Source organism: Ooceraea biroi, chromosome 12 (assembly GCF_003672135.1).
Source record: "Ooceraea biroi isolate clonal line C1 chromosome 12, Obir_v5.4, whole genome shotgun sequence".
NCBI classification, from domain to species: domain Eukaryota; kingdom Metazoa; phylum Arthropoda; class Insecta; order Hymenoptera; family Formicidae; genus Ooceraea; species Ooceraea biroi.
Genome location: NC_039517.1, coordinates 7847164 through 7865897, shown reverse-complemented (window position 1 = coordinate 7865897; position 18734 = coordinate 7847164). Strand labels below are relative to the sequence as shown.

Genomic DNA, 18734 nt, shown 5'->3' with positions numbered 1-18734 from the left:
TCTCCACGCTATCAAAATTTCGCGCAAACCCGAGGAGCAACTGCCGCCATGACAGGTACTGCGCACGCGTGACCGATCGTCGATACGACACATCGATAGTCGATACTTCGATATGTCAGTCGGCTAGCCGCAACGTAGGAGCGATACTAACCTGCACGTGTAGCGACGTTGACGTTACCGCCTGCCAGTCAAGCCTGGAGCCTCGTACTTTCCGGTCACGTGGAGGAAACTCGTCCGTCGTCTGCGCGCGTGCCGCCAGAGCATCGCTCGCATCGCCGTCGCCGAAGAGTATCGACGCGCGTCCGCGCGAGCGGGTCGAACCTGTGCGGGAGAAGCATAGTGTAGTACCTGACCGCTGGTACCGCGCCGCGCGCAGGCAGCCCCGCGACGTGTATCGCGCCTCGGCGTGTCGCACCGAGCGTTCGCCCTGGAGCGAGGTCCGCCGAGTTCCCGTGCGCCGCTCTCGCTCTCGTCGTCGTCATCGCCGTTGCGCCGCAATCGTCGATCCCGTCCCTCGTTCGATCGCGATACCTCGGGCCGCCCTCGCCGCTTCGCGGGCAACTTCGCGCTGCCTCTGACCGCCGCGAGCGCGTATTGCGCGAGGGTGTCGCGATGCGGTACTTGAAGCAAGCGACGACGCGTACTACTTGATTGGCGACGAGCCGTCCGGGTCGCCCAGGATCGTTCGTCGGTGATTTCACCGGGCGATTTGAAGCTGCAAGCCTAGTGATCGGCCTCGCCTAGCCTCGCATCGTCTCGCCGCCTCTCCTCGCCTAAAGCTGATCAGTATGCCCGCGCCGATCAGTGCGCGCCTGTTGCTGTTCCGCTACGCTACGAGCGGTCTCGAGGCAAGAGGTAATAAAATGGTGCTCGTAGTCGACCGAGACGTCTCTTTATCTATTTTCTCTCTCTCTCGATCTCTCGATCTCTATCTCTCTGTCTGCCTGTTCTGTCTTTCTCTTCCTGCTAGTCGCTTTCCATCTATTTCCTCTTTCCTCGTTGCATCGATGCGGACTATGCGTTCTGCTTCCGATTTGCGGGGAGCACGGGAAGAGAGGAACAAGAGGGAGTGAGCGAGCGCGAGAGAAAGAGAGAGAGATGCAGTCGCAAGCGCGCGCTCCGACTGGGAAATGAAGGGCGTAGCACCTATGACGCGCGCGTGCACCTGCCGCCCTTCGCCCTGTCCGTACGTTCGCCGACTGGCGAATTCGCATCTCGCGATACCGTACGTCGCGAGAAATCACGACGCACGTCCAAAGTTAACGGCGAGCCAGGTGCACGCGCTGCGCTCGTTCGATCGTACCGTCTTCCGTCTGGCTTGACGCTGGATGAATGCTCGAAGGTGAATGATCAATCTGTCGCTCGAGGTGGCTGCCTATCGGTTTCGCATTAATCGGTCGTTAGTACTAGGTGTAAACAGCCTGCATGTGTACACCTGAACTATTAATCTTGTGTTGTAAAACTGCCTGCTCTGATACAGTTCTAATTACCTACAGTTTCTTGCGCTCTCTGCATGCGAAATGAGCTAATTAGCAGTTTTGTTGAACGGAAAACAATCGAGCACTGAAGCGCGAGATACCAGAACGAACAAGCTTGACATCTTTAATTTTTCTCGATTTACGTCACTTCTTTCTTTTTCTTTTACTATAAATAAGTATCTGCTTGTTAGCAGTCCCCCAAATTGCTCAGCCAGCTCAGCTGTGAAACCGGATTGCGACTCCGATGTATTAATTACTGCGCACTCAGCGGCGACGAAATGGATTTTAATGATCGAAAAGTTCACCGAATAATAAACGACGCAGAGCCGTATAATTGCATGAAATTTATTAGAATTTATTTTTTCCATGAAAAACTTCGTTAAATGTCTATGTTTTACGAGTCATGGATTTCGAAGCCTGTAATTTCTCGAAACAAGCAGGTTATAATAATATAACAAATAACCGGTACTTTCAGTAACGAGCAATTCGCCTAATTAGATTACTTACGAAATGCACGCTCAGATAAGCTGCGCGCGCGATTAAAACGTTCTAACGCTGCTGCCAGGCAACCGTTCTCCGTTCCATCAGGACGGATTTTGCGCTTTAGAGAGCACCCCGCCGTTATAAATAAATTCAGATAAGTCTGCTACTTCTCTCTCTAGTCGCAACTAGAAACGAGACGTTAAGTGCAAAGTGGGCAGTCGTGCACGAGATCGCTTTAAAGTGAATCCGGATCCATTAATCGCTACAGAGGATAGCCGTGCATTAGCGTTGCCAGTCCGGCGACATCGACGGCTCGATACGGTGAATAACAGCGGCAGCAACGTTCAACGTCGCAGATTTAACGCTGGAGAACGCTATAAAGAGCGCCCGATACAGAATCAGCCAATTGAATCACGCGATACATGCCGAGCACGGTTCATCGATATATATAAAGCTTGAGAAATAGCCTTGATCCGTTGAAGCCGAATCGACCGAGACATTTTCGCAAACCTCCGCAAATCTATGCCAGACTAATTCCGTTAAATTTGCACAGATCACGGAGCGCATTCACGGAGGATCTTAATTGGCGTTTAATTAGCGCGTTCCGACCGTTCAAGTGCGCAGAAACTTCGCTCCGAAAGTTGTACGATCCGCGCTGTTTCGATCCAATTACGGAGCGGGCGAGGACGATCCATGAGAATTTCTTCCGTCACGTCGCGGGAAATTGAGAGCTCTCACGTCCCCGAGATCGACAGACACGCGAGCATGTCAGATAGAATCGTCGTGTGTTCACGCGCGTTCGCAGACGTGCCTGCGTGCGTGTGTGACTGCACGCGGTGCCTGCGTGCGTTCGGTCGATTCACCACCGAGGAGCACGCCGGAGTGTCAATTAACGATGCCGACGCGAGCGGTCCAGCGGGAGCGCGCGCGCTGCCGGAGCGGACGCCGGCACGCCGATGTTAATTTTAGCGTAATGGATCGATCTGAGAGGCGGATGCGTTTTTAAATAGCCGCCCCCGAGTGATCTATCGCGCGCTCGTTATTCCGAAAGCCAACGCACCGCCTCGATCAGGGATAGCTCTCAATGTTGGGTCACGCGGGTTCGCCAAATAAACGTATATTACGTGATGCCGGCGACGCACCGTAAAATTTAAAGCGAGAGACGATGGTGGCGCGATGCGTCGCGATGCAACTATTGACGACAGCGCGATTTGTATCGTCAGTAAAAAAAAGCTATCGTCCAGCTTCGAGTGGATTTATCAGTCGCGATATGAGTAATATGGGCATACGTGCATGAATAATGTCGCTCGAAGCTTGAGAAAAGAATAGCCGAGCGTATTCGATTATCTCCAATGATTCACAATGATCCGTGACTTACTTGAGGAGCATTCATAAAAGAAGACTATAGAGAAAAAGTCCGATGTGCCTAATTAATTTTTATTCATTCGATCCGCAACTAAATTTGCATGTTTATTATATCTATTATATTTTACGTTTATTTTATTTTTGATTATAGTACGTGCACGCCCGCGTGTGACACGCATGTATCCGACGTACGCGGGTTCTTCTCCTCGCGTCCCAATTGTCCTAGCACGCAAAGTGCACGATAATTGATGGTGCAATTAGCGTAACGTCGATCGTAGGATGCAACGAAGTCAGTTGAGGGACATCTCGTCCTGGATGACGCGCCTATTCCCGGAGCCTGGGGACGGAAGTAGCTGGATGGTCGACGGGTTCAAGATGTTCGGTTCAAAGAACAGCTCGCCTACAAGTACGTTCTACACCGACCTCGAGATCACGGAGGACAAGCAGGAGTTCCAGCAGGAGGACGAACATTCCAAAGCGCCGCCGCCACCGCCGCCGCGTTTGCCGGAGCAGCAGAGCGCGACCAGCGAGGATGGGAACTCGCAGGATTCGGACACGGCAACAGGTGCCGAGGAGCAGCAGGCCTACGTCAGACATTCCTTCCACAGGATCGCCAGTTACGGCGGCTTCCCGCGATTTCAGTCGTTCGTCATGTCCGCTTCCACGCCGGCCGAGTGCATCGATATCACGAGACACGAGGAGACTTCATCGGAAACGTCCTACATTAAGATGTCACATAGCGTCCTAGAGTATAGAAGCAGTAGGTAAGCAGTACGCTTGAATAAATAAACAGATTACGTTTTACTTTTAAGTAAAAGAATTTCTGTAATTCTATAATTAAAAAAACAATGAATGGTCACAGTTACGTAGCTTCGGAGAGAAGATCCCATCAGTACACGTTAGACACGTACGCGGTAAGCGAATCCGAGAGCGAGGAGGAGTCGGAGGAAACGCGGTCTTCAGAGACGGACTCTGCCATAGTGGCGGATCACACGGACGAGCCGATACCAACCGAGCCCAAGTTACCAGCGAAGGACTCTCCTGATTCGAAGAGGAGGAAGGCGTTAAACGTGGCGCGGGAGTTGCTGGCGACCGAGAAGAACTACGTGAATATTTTACATCTGATCGATCAGGTGTTCCAATTCAGGGTCGACCAGGAGAACAGGGCGCATCCGATGTTCCCGCCGGAGACTGTCCAGCACATGTTCGCGAACATCAAGTCGATCTACAAGTTTCACAACGAGTTCCTGCTGCCGCAGCTCGAGGACAGGATGCAAGATTGGGACTCGGATCCGAGAATCGGCGACATAATGAAGAACTTCGCGCCGTTTCTCAAGATGTACACGGAGTACGTGAAGAATTTCGATTACGCCATGAATCTGATCAGCACGTTGCAGAGCAAGGTGCCCAGGTTTGCGGCGATTATCAATGAGATTCAGAAGCTTGACGAGTGCGCCAAGCTGTCGCTGGCTCATCACATGTTGAGCCCGATACAGAGGTTGCCGCGATACGAGCTGCTACTTAAGGATTACTTGCGAAATCTCACTGAGGATCATCAAGACTACGTCGATGCGCAAAGTAGGTAGATTTTGCAACTATATGTTAATTATATCACAGTTGTGATTATATTAACCGAGACGTATCCTTTCCTGTGATGTTAAATTCTAGAGGCCCTAGAATTAGTGTCCATCGCTGCCAATCACACGAACGACGCGATGAAGAAGATCGACAAGTTTAAGAAACTGCTGGAGATCCAAGAGAGCATATACGATGCAACTGATCTAGTCAGTGCGACCCGTGAACTGGTGAAGGAAGGGCGTATAGTGAAAATTTCGGCGCGTAGCGGCGATCATCAAGAGAGACATTTATTTTTGGTAATTACTTTTCTCATTGCCATAAAATAGATAAAATTTTATTTAATAAAATAAACAATCAATAATACATTAATTGTTTACTATGTTTAACATTCTTAATAATTACTCGTCTCTTTTTCAGTTTAGTGATTTATTATTACTCTGCTCGATAAGACTGATACCCGGCCCTATGTATCGACTGAGAGCCAAGTTTCTGGTGGAAAATCTGAAGGTGGTCGAGGGTGACAATCTCGAAACCGCAAACACCTTCTACATAAAGGACGAAAACAAGACCGTTGAACTGTACACGCACGATGCCGCGGAGAAAGCGGCGTGGCTGGACGCGCTGTTACAAACGATGCAGGAAATCATAAGGCGTAAGGCCAGCCTGAAGACTGGCAACGTCAAGACCTCCTTGGTCAAGGCCGACGAGGTAACCAAATGCATGGTGTGCGAGGTTATCTTCTCTGTGATGAAGCGCAAGCATAACTGCCGGGCTTGTGGAAGGGTGAGTATCAAACCGAAGTTGAATAGCTTCTTTAAGTTTGCTTAAGACGTTCGATTGTTTACGATAAATTGATGTTCCCGATTTCAGGTGGTTTGTAGTAAATGCTCAAATCAGAAATTATTATTCGAGGACAATAAAAGCATGCGAGTGTGCAGACTGTGTCATGCCGCGCTCACCCAGCCGCTCACTAAATCGCCGTCATCGCCCTCCGGACCAGTGCCAAGTTTGCTGCAAGTGTCGGCGAGCGCGCCCTCAGTATTATCCGGCTACCTGTTGTTGAAGACGCAGGCCAGTAAACCGTGGACCAGACGGTGGTTCGCGTTGCACGTCGACTACGTCCTGTACTCGTTCAAGTCCGAGTCGGAGAGCATGGCCATGACCGCGACGCCTATGCCGGGCTTCACGGTCACGGAAGGTACGAAACTGCCCGACGAGGATCCGCTAAACACGAAGGATCGGATCAGAGCGTTCAAGATGCATCATTCTAGGAAGTATTACTATCTGCAAGCGTCTTCTCAGGAGGACAAGGAAAGGTACACGCCTAGGCGAATTATGCGCGTTCGTCAATTCATTAGTAAGAAACGGCTAATAAATGCGCGGGCTCTTTTCAGGTGGATGAACGCGCTCGATTTGGCTACGAAGGCTGAACTACCTCATTTCACGCAGGCGGAAAACGAAGAAAGCGCACAAGAGAGTCAATCAATGAACGATGTACAATGAGCACCTTCGTACCTTTTTACCTAACCAAACTAGCCAATTTTTTTACTGTCTCGTACTCTCGCGAACGTGAAGACGGACACGGCAATGTAAGATAATCGTTAGTAGTTAATTAGCGATATTTAAAATGACGTTAACTTATGTTATATATATATTGTTATTAGTGTGTACTACAAGAGAAGAGAATGGGAGAGAAACCGAGTCAATAGCGGCCGCTGCCGAAACGCTTGTTGTTTTGTATGATGTTCTGTTATAGTATATTTATAAATATATATATATATATATTGTCGTTCGATCACACGATACGCTGTGCTGACCGTAATTTGCAATGGATGCCGAAAATACGTCGCGATATGCTTGTGAGAAATTAGTTAACTCGCTTCAGTGATAATATGTTATCTAAGCTACGAGAGAAGATCGATTTTATTGAATGCGTAATGAAGTCTATAGTTTTATCAATAAATTTATTTCACATCGTAGTCGGAATTCCATGGCCTTAAACATCTATGAACAGTTCCTACCCGATAATACGAACTGGAAATACACTGATCATACTGGATCATACACTGAATATCATACTGGAAATATCTACTTAAAATAAGTGTAGTGCGTCGGATAAGTTTTAATTACGCACTTTTACGCACGTTTCTTGAATTGCACATGCAAACCGTCAGCTGCGTACTGAAATACGTGACGAACTTTTTTCTTGTTAGCCATGCCATTGATATTGGAATTTTGCAGAGCGCCATCCGTTTCGTAATGCAAAGTGTAATTCGTGACGATGGCAATCAACGCGATCTTCATAAATAGTAAACCCATTCTTGTTCCTGAAAATTTAAGATGATAGGATACATTGTACTAATTGCGTCCGTTTACATACATATCCATAAAAAAATGAACAAGAAAGAGAAATAGCGGTGTTTTTTTTCTCTTTTGCTGACCGATCGATCTTTCATGACTCACCCATGCAGGCCCTAGGTCCGATGCCGAATCCCAGAGATTCGAAAAATTTTTTGTCCTCTTGTAAGGACTTCCTCAGCGGATCAAACTTCTGCGGATCTGAGAAGTACCTGGGGTCCTGACTCGTCGAATTCAACGAGAGATATACCGAAACTCCCTTCTCGATTATTAAGTCGGTGCCTGGTATCTGGATGCAAGAGTCAAGGATGTGACGCACGAGTTGCTCCATTATTTATGAAATTTGTGGAATTTCTTACCTTGTAGTCCTTCTCAGCTATCCTGTCTGTAATGGGTAGGGGTGGGAAAAGCCTCAAGGCCTCGAGCAGAACGCGCTCCGTGAACGACATTTCATTCATCAGATCCATGGTCCACTCTTTCCCCGCCAAGTGGGTCTGTATTTCGTCATACAGAGTGGCTTGATGCTCCGGATGGCACGCCAAGTGGAACAGAGCAAACGCGATCGTGGTTGAACCCGCCTCGAATCCAGCCTGGAAAAGACTGCTCGACTGCGCTGGCAGATGATCACCCTCGAACTCTACATAATGGATAATAGTACTGTTCGATATAATGATATTAATCAGTGAATAATATAAATGTGGAATATCTGTCATATCATGTACATAATATTACGTGATGATCGTTACTATCTAAATGAGAGTATGTTCTACGAGCGATCTTTACTGTAAAGCGGATCCTGTTCTCCGGCCTTAAGCGACAACAGGGAATCGACCAAATCGCCTCTTTTAATTCCCATTTCCTCTCGGACCTTCATGGAACTCCAGAAGACTTTACGGAAATATTCCGCAGGCCCCGTAAGCAAGGGTGCGAGCAGAAAACTCAATCGAGGAACGAAGAAGAAGATAATAAATATTACGCCGGCAGAGAAGCTTCGGAAGACCTTTTCACCTACAACAGCGTATTTAATTGGTGTTAATTACATCTCATTAATAATGTAGCGCATTATCGGCACAATTATATATAATTCCTTTGTTTATTCTACATAAATTGCAGGAACTTGTTATGACAATTCATCCTGATAAAATCAATGAGTAATTACGTAAACCTTGCGTGTTGCAACTAAGCGATTGTAAATAATCGCGCAATACAAGTCACGCAGTACAAATCAGCAAATTCTTACCACTTATCAAAAACCCCTTATCATCTTCATTGAACGAGTTGGTGTCGACCCCAAACATTACCGAACCGAGGACATTGGCGCAATAGCGAGAACCTAAATTTCTCACTTCGTATGTCTTTCCGCCAGTCTTATCGACCGGCAGATTCTCGATAAAATCGATCATTTCGTTGCTGCTCTTTATCATCAGCGGCATCATGTTCCTCAGCTTCTGCCCAGTCACGACCGGCGTTAATTTGCGTCTCAGATACTTCCACCTGGGCTGGCGTATCGACAGGATGCTGTCGTAGCCTGTCGCGTCCCGCTCGTTACTCAAGCCGAATCGGCGATTTCCGAAATTCTCAAAATCCGTGATCATTATCTGCTTGATCAGACTGCGATCCCGTAAAAGCAGGACGGGCTCATGGAAGATGTACATCCCGACGTAAGGATCGTCCGGATCGGCGCTATTGTAGATTTCCTGCAGCTGATCAGCCGGCGTTTTTTGCAGGAGAATGCAATCCCTGAAATTGCCGAAGATCAGATGCGGTGGCGGGGTCTTGACGCCGCGTCTGCTCCAGTAGGATAGATTGTGTTTAGCGTAGACGTAGAAGAGGCCGACAACTATTGCCAGAGCCGTTGTGCAATAATAGACCAAGTAGTCCATCGTGGTGATTTATTGTCGAGGTGAGTTGCTTTTTCTTTGCGCTACTCGAAGGTTTTTGATCTCTGAGCCGAGGATTGACTGCAAGTTTATATAAACTTAAGGAATATTGATTGATAGACAGCTTCATTGATAAAGTAAACAGGAAATTTAAATCGAAACGTAATTATATTAACATATTAAGCCCATTAAGACCGTGCTGATCACCGATGACCGGCGGTGAACTTTCCATTTATTTCAAAGATCGGTGACCGGCGACCTTACATCACTCAAATTATACGATAAATGCGCGGCGTAAAGGTGCTATTTCATGCTGACGCTCGACGCTCATTTTTAGCGTCAAAACAGGTCACGTGATCAAAATTAAGGCTGGATAATGGTCAATTTTGATCACGTGACCTGTTTTGACGCTAAAAATGAGCGTCAGCATGAAAAAGCACCTTTAAGGAAAAAGTAAACAGAATGGCGCTTAACGTATTAATAATATATATACAGGGTGTCCAGTAACTCACGACTCAACGCTCGTGAGTGGATAAAGCGGACTGAACTGAGTGGAAAAGTCCTATACCATTTTGCAATTTTCACAATAGTTAACAAGTTATTAATTATTAAAAATCGTGCTATTAGTCCGGCCTACCGCCGAGTGCAAGCGCGCGGCGAGATGCGACCGCCTAGCGATCGAGTGCCTAGCGATCGCAGTGGCAATGGCTAGGCATGCTATTTGTAATAAACAACTTCTCGCGCCTAGCAACTTTGATCGCTAGGCGGTCGCATCTCGCCGCGCACTTGCATTCGGCGGTAGGCCGGACTAATATAGCGATTTTTAATAATTAATAACTCGTTAACTATTGTGAAAATTGCAAAATGGTATAGGACTTTTCCACTCGGTTCAGTCCTCTTTATCCACTCACGAGCGTTGAGTCGTGAATTACCGGACACCCTGTATATATAAGATCAGATTAAATTAAGATAATAAATTTAAATAGATTAAATCCTGTATTATAAAGAGTGAGTAAAGTTCACTAGGCAATTCAAGTAACAAATGAGATTGTGTGGAATAAAGCTCAAGTGGGAAAACAACAGTTTGTGTGATGCGTGCACGTATAAGGGATTTACTATTTTCTGCTCGCAAAATGCAGATTACATTTGATTGTACGAAATATATTAATTACATTCTTTGCAAACTATAACATCTGTTAAACAGCACACGTCTTTACATAATCGAAAAATGTTTAAGCTTTTATGCTGCTTTATCATGCTGCAATAAATGGGTATTGCAAAATTGCATATCAGAAACTGTATAAAAACGCTTCTCAATTACTGTCCATAATATATGTGTACGTAAAAATAGAATTGCAGTAATTATCACGTAATGGAAAATCTGGTATCTCACGTATGTTGTTCGATAGATTGCTTCGAGCAATTTACTTATTCATAGATTATTTTCATTTTTACGTAAAACGTTTGGAGGAACTATATTACGTTTTTAATATTATTACGCTATTATCTCATGTCTCTTACAATATTATTTAATATTTAGAAATAATATTCGAATACATAAGTAATCTCAACATCCACATTCAATCGCGGAGTATAAAATGCAAAATACATTTACAATCTACTTAGATTTAATGATTCACAAATTTATAATACATAAATAGCTTATAGGTCAAAAGATCTATTCGTTTTCGGATAATTTACTACTATCGATCTATAATTAAACATTTTATCACTTAGATGAGATATTTTCTATACTCATATACATAACGCAAAATGAGATCAAGGCCAAATTTATATAGTATCGTAATGAAGTCGAGTAGATGAAGAAGTTTCATATAAACCAAAAATATCTTATTTAAGAATTATAAGCGTTCAAACACTCACTTATAGAATTGTTTTTATAATTCATTAAACGGAATTACTTACCAGAAAGGAATAATTCTTATTCTAATTCTAAATAATTCTTAATTGTTATGATTACACTTGGTAAAACATTCACAAACACTTTAAATTAAATCCACACAATGTTTCCATATAAAATTGCTTCAGAACTAAATGAATGTTTGTTGATTTTATTGCAAATTTAATAAGCAAATTTTTCACTGACCGTTTCTTACTTTACGACTTGTAATTTAAACTCTTGAACGTTACTGCTCACAGTCGACTGTCCGACTGACTTATGCATCTTCGCTTTCATACTTTTATTGCACTTTATCGTGAACAAAATGGCGGATTACTGATTAATCTCGTACAATATAAAGATAGCAAATATAGCTTGAAATAGTACGAAATACAAATATCAAAAGCAGTGATAAAATTATGCAAAGCTTTTCGCGATAAGATAATCTTGAGAAAAACAGTATTGTAAATCTACGAAAGTGAATTAATTGCAGCGATATTTGTCATATCAATCTTATAGATTATTAAGCTCGATCTGACCTGATTTTATCTCTGTCTTATTCTTATTTCCGGAGTAAGTAATATCCGCAAGCAATCTCTTCTAACATTTTTATTCAATAAGTCACAAAAATCCGTGCTTTTTATTTTATTTATATATTATATTTATTAATATCAGAGACTTATAAGTAATCAAATTTTTCACACATTTATTATTAATTACATGAATTCCTTTCTGAATAAGCAATTCCATTTAATGAATTGTAAGAACAATTCTGCTAATAATTTCTTGAACGCTTGTAAGTCTTTAACTAGGTATTTTTGAATTAGAGGTTTATATTATATTTTTACAATTAATTGCTACAATATACATAAAGATTAAAAAAAAATATAATTAATTAAATCAAAATATAGATATAATTATATTTTAATATAAATACAAGATACCCATTAATTTAAATACGAAATACGTTTATTTATACACGTATGAAATACAATTAATGAGGTGCGTTATCAAACCCGCCGCTCGCAGTGACGCATGCGCCTGCATTGTTTACGGGGGCGCACGTGAAGTTCGTAGCAGTGTTGCATGTGTCAGGGTGCGGTCCACGTAATGCTACAAATGCTTCAAAATGCTCTTCTTTCTCCTTTTTATCCGAAAGAAGGAAAAAGATAGAAAGTGTTCCGAAACACTCGAAACAGCTAGATCGCAGCTTCAGTCATCGAGCCGAAAAACGGCGTAACATAACCTAAAGTAGTAGGCGGACTCGAGCGGGACCATCGGATTCTTTTCTCCTTTTCTCTCGTTAATATTCCTCTCGACAAGCAGCGGATTCCGGATCACCGCAGCGGGGATTTACACGCGACGCCACTGATCGTTACACGGCGAGTCGTCAACGTCGCGTGTCGACTCCGTCAGCATGCGATGATCGCGTAACCGCGGTTCACGCGCCGCAAGAGCGTACGGGCGAAGTGGCCGTCGCGAAAAATGGCCTATCATCATCATCGCAGACGATGAATCAATCATTATTATGTTGCCGTCGACCGGTTATTTCAAAACGATAAATTGCCCGTTCTGTGACAGCGGTTCCTGCGACCGTCCCTATTGCCATTTCAAACACGCCAGGCGAGGTAAGAGCGTTCTCCACCTCCTCGAGGGTTACCCTCTTCGAGGTTGCAATCCACGGTAACCTAATCCAGGAATCGCTCCAAGACTCGATCGTCTGACGAGTAAAACCTTCAATGCGCATAATGTGTACTCGCCGCAAACTTGTTTGCAACTGTTGGAACGCAATCTCCGAGTTTCGTCTCCTTTGTTCGCCGGTCTCTTTGTCACCATGTCACTGAGAGCGAACAACGTCGCAGGCTAACATTATGCGTGATACATGATAATCTGGATGTATCTGGATGATAGCTTTTTTACCAGACATAAAAAAGTTAGATTTATCTTGATATTCTTATCTAACATTTTTCTCTATGGTATTTTTTTAAACGTGTGAGACAGGAATAGACGTAATAATACAAACGGCGTAGACTCAAGTAGACTCAATAACTTCAAAAATATATATTTGATTGAGAAATTATGCCTTCATCGTGCTTCGTCCAATGTAAATATTAAACCTAATTGCAGATGCTTAATTACTTCAGCATAATCTATTAAGTATGTGAAGCGTTACTTGTGAAACTTGGTTTATATACATCTTGGCATACGGGACTTGATCCGCCAAGCGACAGTCAATTGCGTGTGGATAAAGAGCTTTATTTTGCACAGAAGATGCAGGAGGCGCAGCAGGAGTGGCCGGCGTTTCGGAGACCCAGGCGGCGAGCCAGACGCAGGACGGCAAGCCCGTTGCCGTTGTCGCCCACAATTCTGACATGCTGCAACATCTGGTGACGGAGGCCGTGAAGAAGGTGCTGGCCGATCAAGAGGTCGCGGACACGGAGAAGGTCTCGCAGAACATCGTCTCACAGGTGGTCGAAGGACTCAAGCCGACACTGGCATCCGGTTCCGCCGTCTCCATGCGCAATGCTGTGGGGAACGTGATAGGAAAGCACATCACGATTCCTACTCCCATCACCAAGCCGGTCGCATGTGTCTACAATCCAACGCCGATAGCCGAGCTGAAGAAACGGCACATACCAGTGGTGTCGTACATGCCGACCAGGGAGAGCAGAGTGGCTGTGAAACGCAAAATATCGCCGGAACGCGCCAAACCGTGGTTGAATATTATTCAGGAGTCCGGGAACGCGGAACCAGCCGAGATCACGTACAAACCCACCGCGATAGTCAACCCGACTGGCCAGGACAGTGTACAGGGTTACGTACCGACCGTCAAGCCAGACTCACCCTCATCAAATTCGTATGATGATAGTAACTCGAACGATTACCAGGCAAAATTCAAGGAAGAATATTATCCGAGATCGAAGAAGAGAAGAGAAGAGTACGTGCCGATGAAGGTGAAGGCGCCGCTGAAGACTACTCAGGAAATGGACAAGGCTGCTTTGGATCGATTCGACTCGGAGTTCGATATAATCGATGAGATCTACGCGAGTGGTCACGCTTCCAGCGCGCTGGAACAAGCCAAAGCATTGCACAGTGAAGACTCTCAGGACTATCCGTTGGATATTGAACCCAAGTTCTCGGACGACGAGTCCATCGAGGATGCATCTAAGGACGAGAGCGGCGTGAAAGAAGCTGAGCAAACCGAGGATGCGGACGATAAAAGGGAGAACATGCAACACGCGCGGATTGATACTGCAGACAAAGAAACAAGCAATAAAGATAATAAAATGCGCAACAATCATGAGGCTAAAACGGACGATGCGAAAAGTAGCGACAGATCTAAACAGCTTAAAGCGATCGACGCGAGTAAATCGTCCGGGAAAAGAGAAGACAGTACAAAGGAGAAGGAAAGACGCAAGAGCAAAAGCAAGGAAAAGGATAGAAGAGATCGGCGCAGTTCCGAGAGCAGAGACAAGGAAAAATCCAGGCGTAAATCTGATTTCAAAAACAGACATCGCTCATCATCCAGCAGAGACAAAGAGAGAAGGAGAAGCAGTCACGATAGCAAGAACAAGGACAGAGGACACTCGGATTCGCGAAGAGATAAACGTGACTCATCTAAGAAAGAACGAAACGATTATCACAAGTCTAGCAGGCACGATAAGCGTGAATCAAGATCAAGTACAAAATCCAGTAAGCACGCATCAAGCACGAAGCGTCACTCGGAAGCATCAAGTCGTAGGACCAGTGATTCGTCCAGAAAATCCGTCAAACATAAAGAAAGTAGCAGCGAGAGGAATTATTCGTCCGATAGATCCAGCCCGATAGACCTCTCTGACAGCGTTCACTCTTTCGTAGACGATCAAATTCTGGAACTGTCAGATTCCGATCATGATGTGCAAGAAGAATGCTTGAGAATCTTTCAGGTGAATATTAATTAAGATATTGAAATTAGTCAAGACATAACGAAAAGTTAAATATATTTATTATTAATAAAGATAATTTTTTATTACTCATGTTAGCAGATAGTTTTGACTGTTGACCTGCTAATTAAATAAAACTCTCGTCTACGTAATATACTAGAGAAATTAATTGTATAATAATTAATTTACATTCGCATTTGATTCGTTTTTAAGGAATATCAAGCTTCCGATCATCCAAAACTGGTATCACTCAAGCAGCCGTCGGCACAAGAACCCGAGGAGGTCCAGGAAGTCGGTAGGAAAAGGGTCGCGCATCCTTCAGCGGCGGCGAATGTCACCAGGCAACTGGGTCCTAGTCAACCACCAAAAAAACTCATAACTCCGCAGCAGAAAATGTACGAGCGATGGCGCTTGATGAGAGAAGCGGCGGCCGAGAAGGCCGCGGAAAAGACGGCAGCTGATACAAAGGCTCAAGTTACGGCCGCGTCAGCAGTTCTGCCCTCGAGTAACTTGCACAAGGAACACGCCAAGTCCACCACTTCGTCGATAAGCAACAGTGACGTGCAGCCGAGTACGAATGGCAAGTTAACTGTGTGGCAATCACAAAGCAACCGACGTTACGTCACCCGTTGCGAACAATTTCGCATTAACATCACATTTTGTTCACCCGCACGGGTTAGGTCGCGTCAGGATCGCTCATGTCCCATATGCCAAGTCCCTCGCGATGGAGAAGAAGAAAGTGACAATGGCGAGGAGCAAGGATGATGGTCAAGGAACGGACAGCAAAACGACGGCGCAGACTACAAAGGGTGGTGTTCGCGTCGCTCATGTCCCGCAAGTGGTAAGTTTCCATCGTGAAGGTGTACTGGTATCTCGATTTGAGCTTTGAGAATTCGACAGCATTCGATCTTCGACCGCAGGTACCGCAACTTGTGCGCCCGGAACCGCTGCAAGTCGCCACTCACAAGTTTCCCTTGAACGTTCGTCAGTATTACATCAATATGATGCACGATATCTGCATGCAAATCTACACGAACGGTGACGACGCGGCGCAGCGTGCCGTTAAGGAGGAGTACGCGTGTCACGAGAAGTGTAAAGCGCTACTGGTGTACAAGAACTCGTGCATGCTCGCAGCTCACAGGCTGAGGAAGGAGATCGAGCAGGGCAATTCGAACGAGAAATTCGCCGGATTGAGCTGCTACGGTATGGTATCCCATGAGGCTGTGCTCGCCGGCAAGTCGAAGGGCTCTTGGAGCGTGGTTAAAAACAAGAAGAGCGTTGTGGATTTTAAGGGAGCGATGCTGTACAACATGCTGAAGAAGTGGATTATATCGGAGGAGCAGCTCAGGAACAACGGCTTCCCGCGTAATCATCCGGATGGTACAAAGGTAAAAAAGAAAAAAAAAGTATCTTACACAGCGAAATAAAAGTAAACAGCTCCGATTATTGAAGCCCGTGACGTCGATAAGATAAGCACGCGAATCTAATACTATCTGCGGATCAAGAGATGTACACGTAGATGATTTTGCAGGGACAAGCGAAAGTGTACGTAATAAATACGCGAAACCAAAATGTCCTGTCGAAAGTGCCTAACGAAAGGATATGCAGTCGATGCGGCAAAACGTACACGGTAGACCGGCACGGCATCGCCGTGGAGCAACAGAACTGCCTCTATCACTGGGGAAGGAAGTTTACGGTGCGGGGAGAGGGCAAGTACAGTTGCTGCCAGCAAACTGGATGGGCTACCGGTTGCTGCGTCGCGAAGAGCCACGTGTGGGACTACACGGACTACGAGAATCTTCGCGGTTACGTTAAAACGTTGTCGAAAGGTACGAAGGATATTCTCTCAACTTTTGTTTTTTTTTCTTGCCTTGCCACCTGACGTTATCACCGCGTTGCTTGCTACACGTTCTGTGTTTTTCATACAGATATTCCTGTCGAAGAACAAGGCACTTACGCGCTCGACTGCGAGATGTGCTACACCACCTGTGGCTTGGAACTAACCAGGGTCACGGTCATCGACGAGGATTGCAACGTGATATACGAAACGTTGGTCAAACCGCAGAATCAAATAATCGATTACAACACAAGGTAAGGTATCTTTGATAAGGTCTTATGAAATTGACTCGAAACAAATATACTTGACCACTAAAAATGTAAATTGATTTAAAACAGAATCGTGCAATTAATTATTGATTTTCTGCGCTGCCACAGGTTCTCGGGCATCACGGAGGAGGACATGAAGGACGTGACTACGACTATCCTGGATGTGCAAGCTACGCTCCTCACAATGTTCTCGGATAAGACGATCCTGGTGGGTCACAGTCTTGAAAGCGATTTCAAGGCTCTGAAACTGATCCACGATACGGTCGTCGATACTAGCGTCATGTTCCCGCACCGTAGCGGATATCCACACAAACGGGCGTTGAAAAATCTCTGCTCGGAGTATCTCAGGAAGCTCATACAAAACGACGGTGAGACTTCGATCGATTATGTAGAAAAAGAATTGCATAAATATTAGAATAAATCGTCTAAAAAATAAATCTTGCATTTCGATCATTTCCGTTTCAGTTGGTGGTCATGACAGCAAGGAGGACGCCGTCGCCTGCATGGAGCTGATTCGGTGGAAGGTGAAGGAAGAAGCGAAATTGCAGTGAACGTGACCGATGTACAGGAACGTACAGATTTTATCGCGATTACTGATACGGCGATTATGCGCCACTTGTGACGTATCGCCCATCGCCCATAATTTTACTGCCGTATGTATCATATTTTCTCTGTATAAACGTGTGACATACACTCAATCTGCGTCGGCTTAAGATTTTCTTTTGCGAGCTACATTCCGAGCTCGTGCGATATATATATATATATATATATTTTTTTTTTGTGCTGGAACTTGCGACCTGTTCCGAGCGCAGCCGAATTGCGGAATTTCGATCGACGCGCACATGCATCACAACATTTCGATTAATATTTTTGTACTCCGTTATATTATGACTTATTTATATTTTATAGCATTAAAGAAACGAGATACGTTGCACCTGTTTATTTACTGCCCCAACCTAGCGATGTAGGTATCTCACGTATCTGCAATAAATTAACAAACGTCTATTGAAGATGATATTGCACGAAGTTATGCGTGATGTATCTAACGTGATGCACCTCGACGGGTACGCATTGTAAAAATCGTGCTTGTAAATAAAGTTTAACAATCACGCAATAGCATATTGTAATAAAGAAATCTCAGGGTTCCGTGAAGCTGTAAATCATCCTGCGCGTTACGATGACACCTTCGCGATATATATATATATATACTATATTCATTATATAGAACTTGTGAAATCGACAGTAAATTGTGACTTGCAAACAGGCGCCGATATTTACGAGATACAATATAAAATAATAAAATAAAGCCATCCGAGCAAATATGGATATAATGTTACAATAATCATAAAGAGTTGATAAAAATTGAGAACGCGCGCGCTGATTTATAAAAGGCGGGAAGTTAACTTGAGCTGTATCATATATGTACACTTAATTTATTTATAAAAAGATTAGAGAAATGTTAAAACGATATATAATTTATACATATGTACATAATCGATGGCTCGGGAGAAAGAGCAAAGAGCAAAGAGCAAAGAAAAGAATAAAAGCAATATAGTGCACTGTAAAACTTCTACGTAATTCACACGATCGTTCCTCTCTCTCTCTTTCCTTTTTAATATTTAATACTTCGCATGAACTATTTGGCAAATCGCGGCAGAAATAA

General features: G+C 44.7%; 3 protein-coding genes and 1 long non-coding RNA gene across 9 annotated transcripts in view; 2 read left to right on the top strand and 2 right to left on the bottom strand.

The window, feature by feature from the left end:
• Positions 1 to 239, bottom strand: part of LOC105284241 — a 48459-nt gene extending 48220 nt beyond the window's left edge. For both annotated transcript variants that reach the window (XR_002193650.2, XR_894833.3), the window contains exon 1: positions 152 to 239. This is a non-coding gene — a long non-coding RNA (uncharacterized LOC105284241). The remainder of the gene's footprint in view (positions 1 to 151) is intronic.
• Positions 240 to 408: 169 nt separating this feature from the next.
• Positions 409 to 6883, top strand: LOC105284238 (FYVE, RhoGEF and PH domain-containing protein 2). Of its 3 annotated transcripts, XR_894832.3 has the most exons (8): positions 409 to 855; positions 3605 to 4090; positions 4189 to 4904; positions 4995 to 5200; positions 5322 to 5687; positions 5775 to 6220; positions 6299 to 6493; positions 6569 to 6883. XR_894832.3 is itself a non-coding variant. In XM_011347596.3 (7 exons), exons 2-7 carry the CDS (start codon positions 3606 to 3608, stop codon positions 6405 to 6407), a joined length of 2328 nt encoding a protein of 775 aa, XP_011345898.1. In that variant the 5' UTR covers positions 409 to 855; position 3605; the 3' UTR covers positions 6408 to 6883. The 3 variants fall into 3 exon arrangements, 2 of the variants coding, with proteins under 2 accessions (XP_011345898.1, XP_011345899.1); XM_011347596.3 differs by having other exon boundaries at positions 6299 to 6883; XM_011347597.3 differs by having other exon boundaries at positions 3478 to 4090; positions 6299 to 6883.
• Positions 6854 to 11339, bottom strand: LOC105284239 (cytochrome P450 6k1). Of its 2 annotated transcripts, none has more exons than XM_011347600.3 (6): positions 11250 to 11339; positions 8503 to 9223; positions 8046 to 8270; positions 7622 to 7899; positions 7368 to 7551; positions 6854 to 7231 (listed from the first exon to the last, which is right to left on the bottom strand). In XM_011347600.3, exons 2-6 carry the CDS (start codon positions 9143 to 9145, stop codon positions 7041 to 7043), a joined length of 1521 nt encoding a protein of 506 aa, XP_011345902.1. In that variant the 5' UTR covers positions 9146 to 9223; positions 11250 to 11339; the 3' UTR covers positions 6854 to 7040. The 2 variants fall into 2 exon arrangements, with proteins under 2 accessions (XP_011345902.1, XP_011345900.1); XM_011347598.3 differs by having other exon boundaries at positions 11069 to 11301.
• An 887-nt stretch (positions 11340 to 12226) lies between these two features.
• Positions 12227 to 18365, top strand: LOC105284236 (RNA exonuclease 1 homolog). Of its 2 annotated transcripts, none has more exons than XM_011347595.3 (9): positions 12227 to 12670; positions 13314 to 14968; positions 15179 to 15545; positions 15646 to 15806; positions 15886 to 16353; positions 16497 to 16794; positions 16894 to 17056; positions 17180 to 17439; positions 17537 to 18365. In XM_011347595.3, exons 1-9 carry the CDS (start codon positions 12571 to 12573, stop codon positions 17620 to 17622), a joined length of 3558 nt encoding a protein of 1185 aa, XP_011345897.1. In that variant the 5' UTR covers positions 12227 to 12570; the 3' UTR covers positions 17623 to 18365. The 2 variants fall into 2 exon arrangements, with proteins under 2 accessions (XP_011345897.1, XP_011345896.1); XM_011347594.3 differs by having other exon boundaries at positions 13311 to 14968.
• The last annotated feature ends 369 nt before the right edge of the window (positions 18366 to 18734 follow it).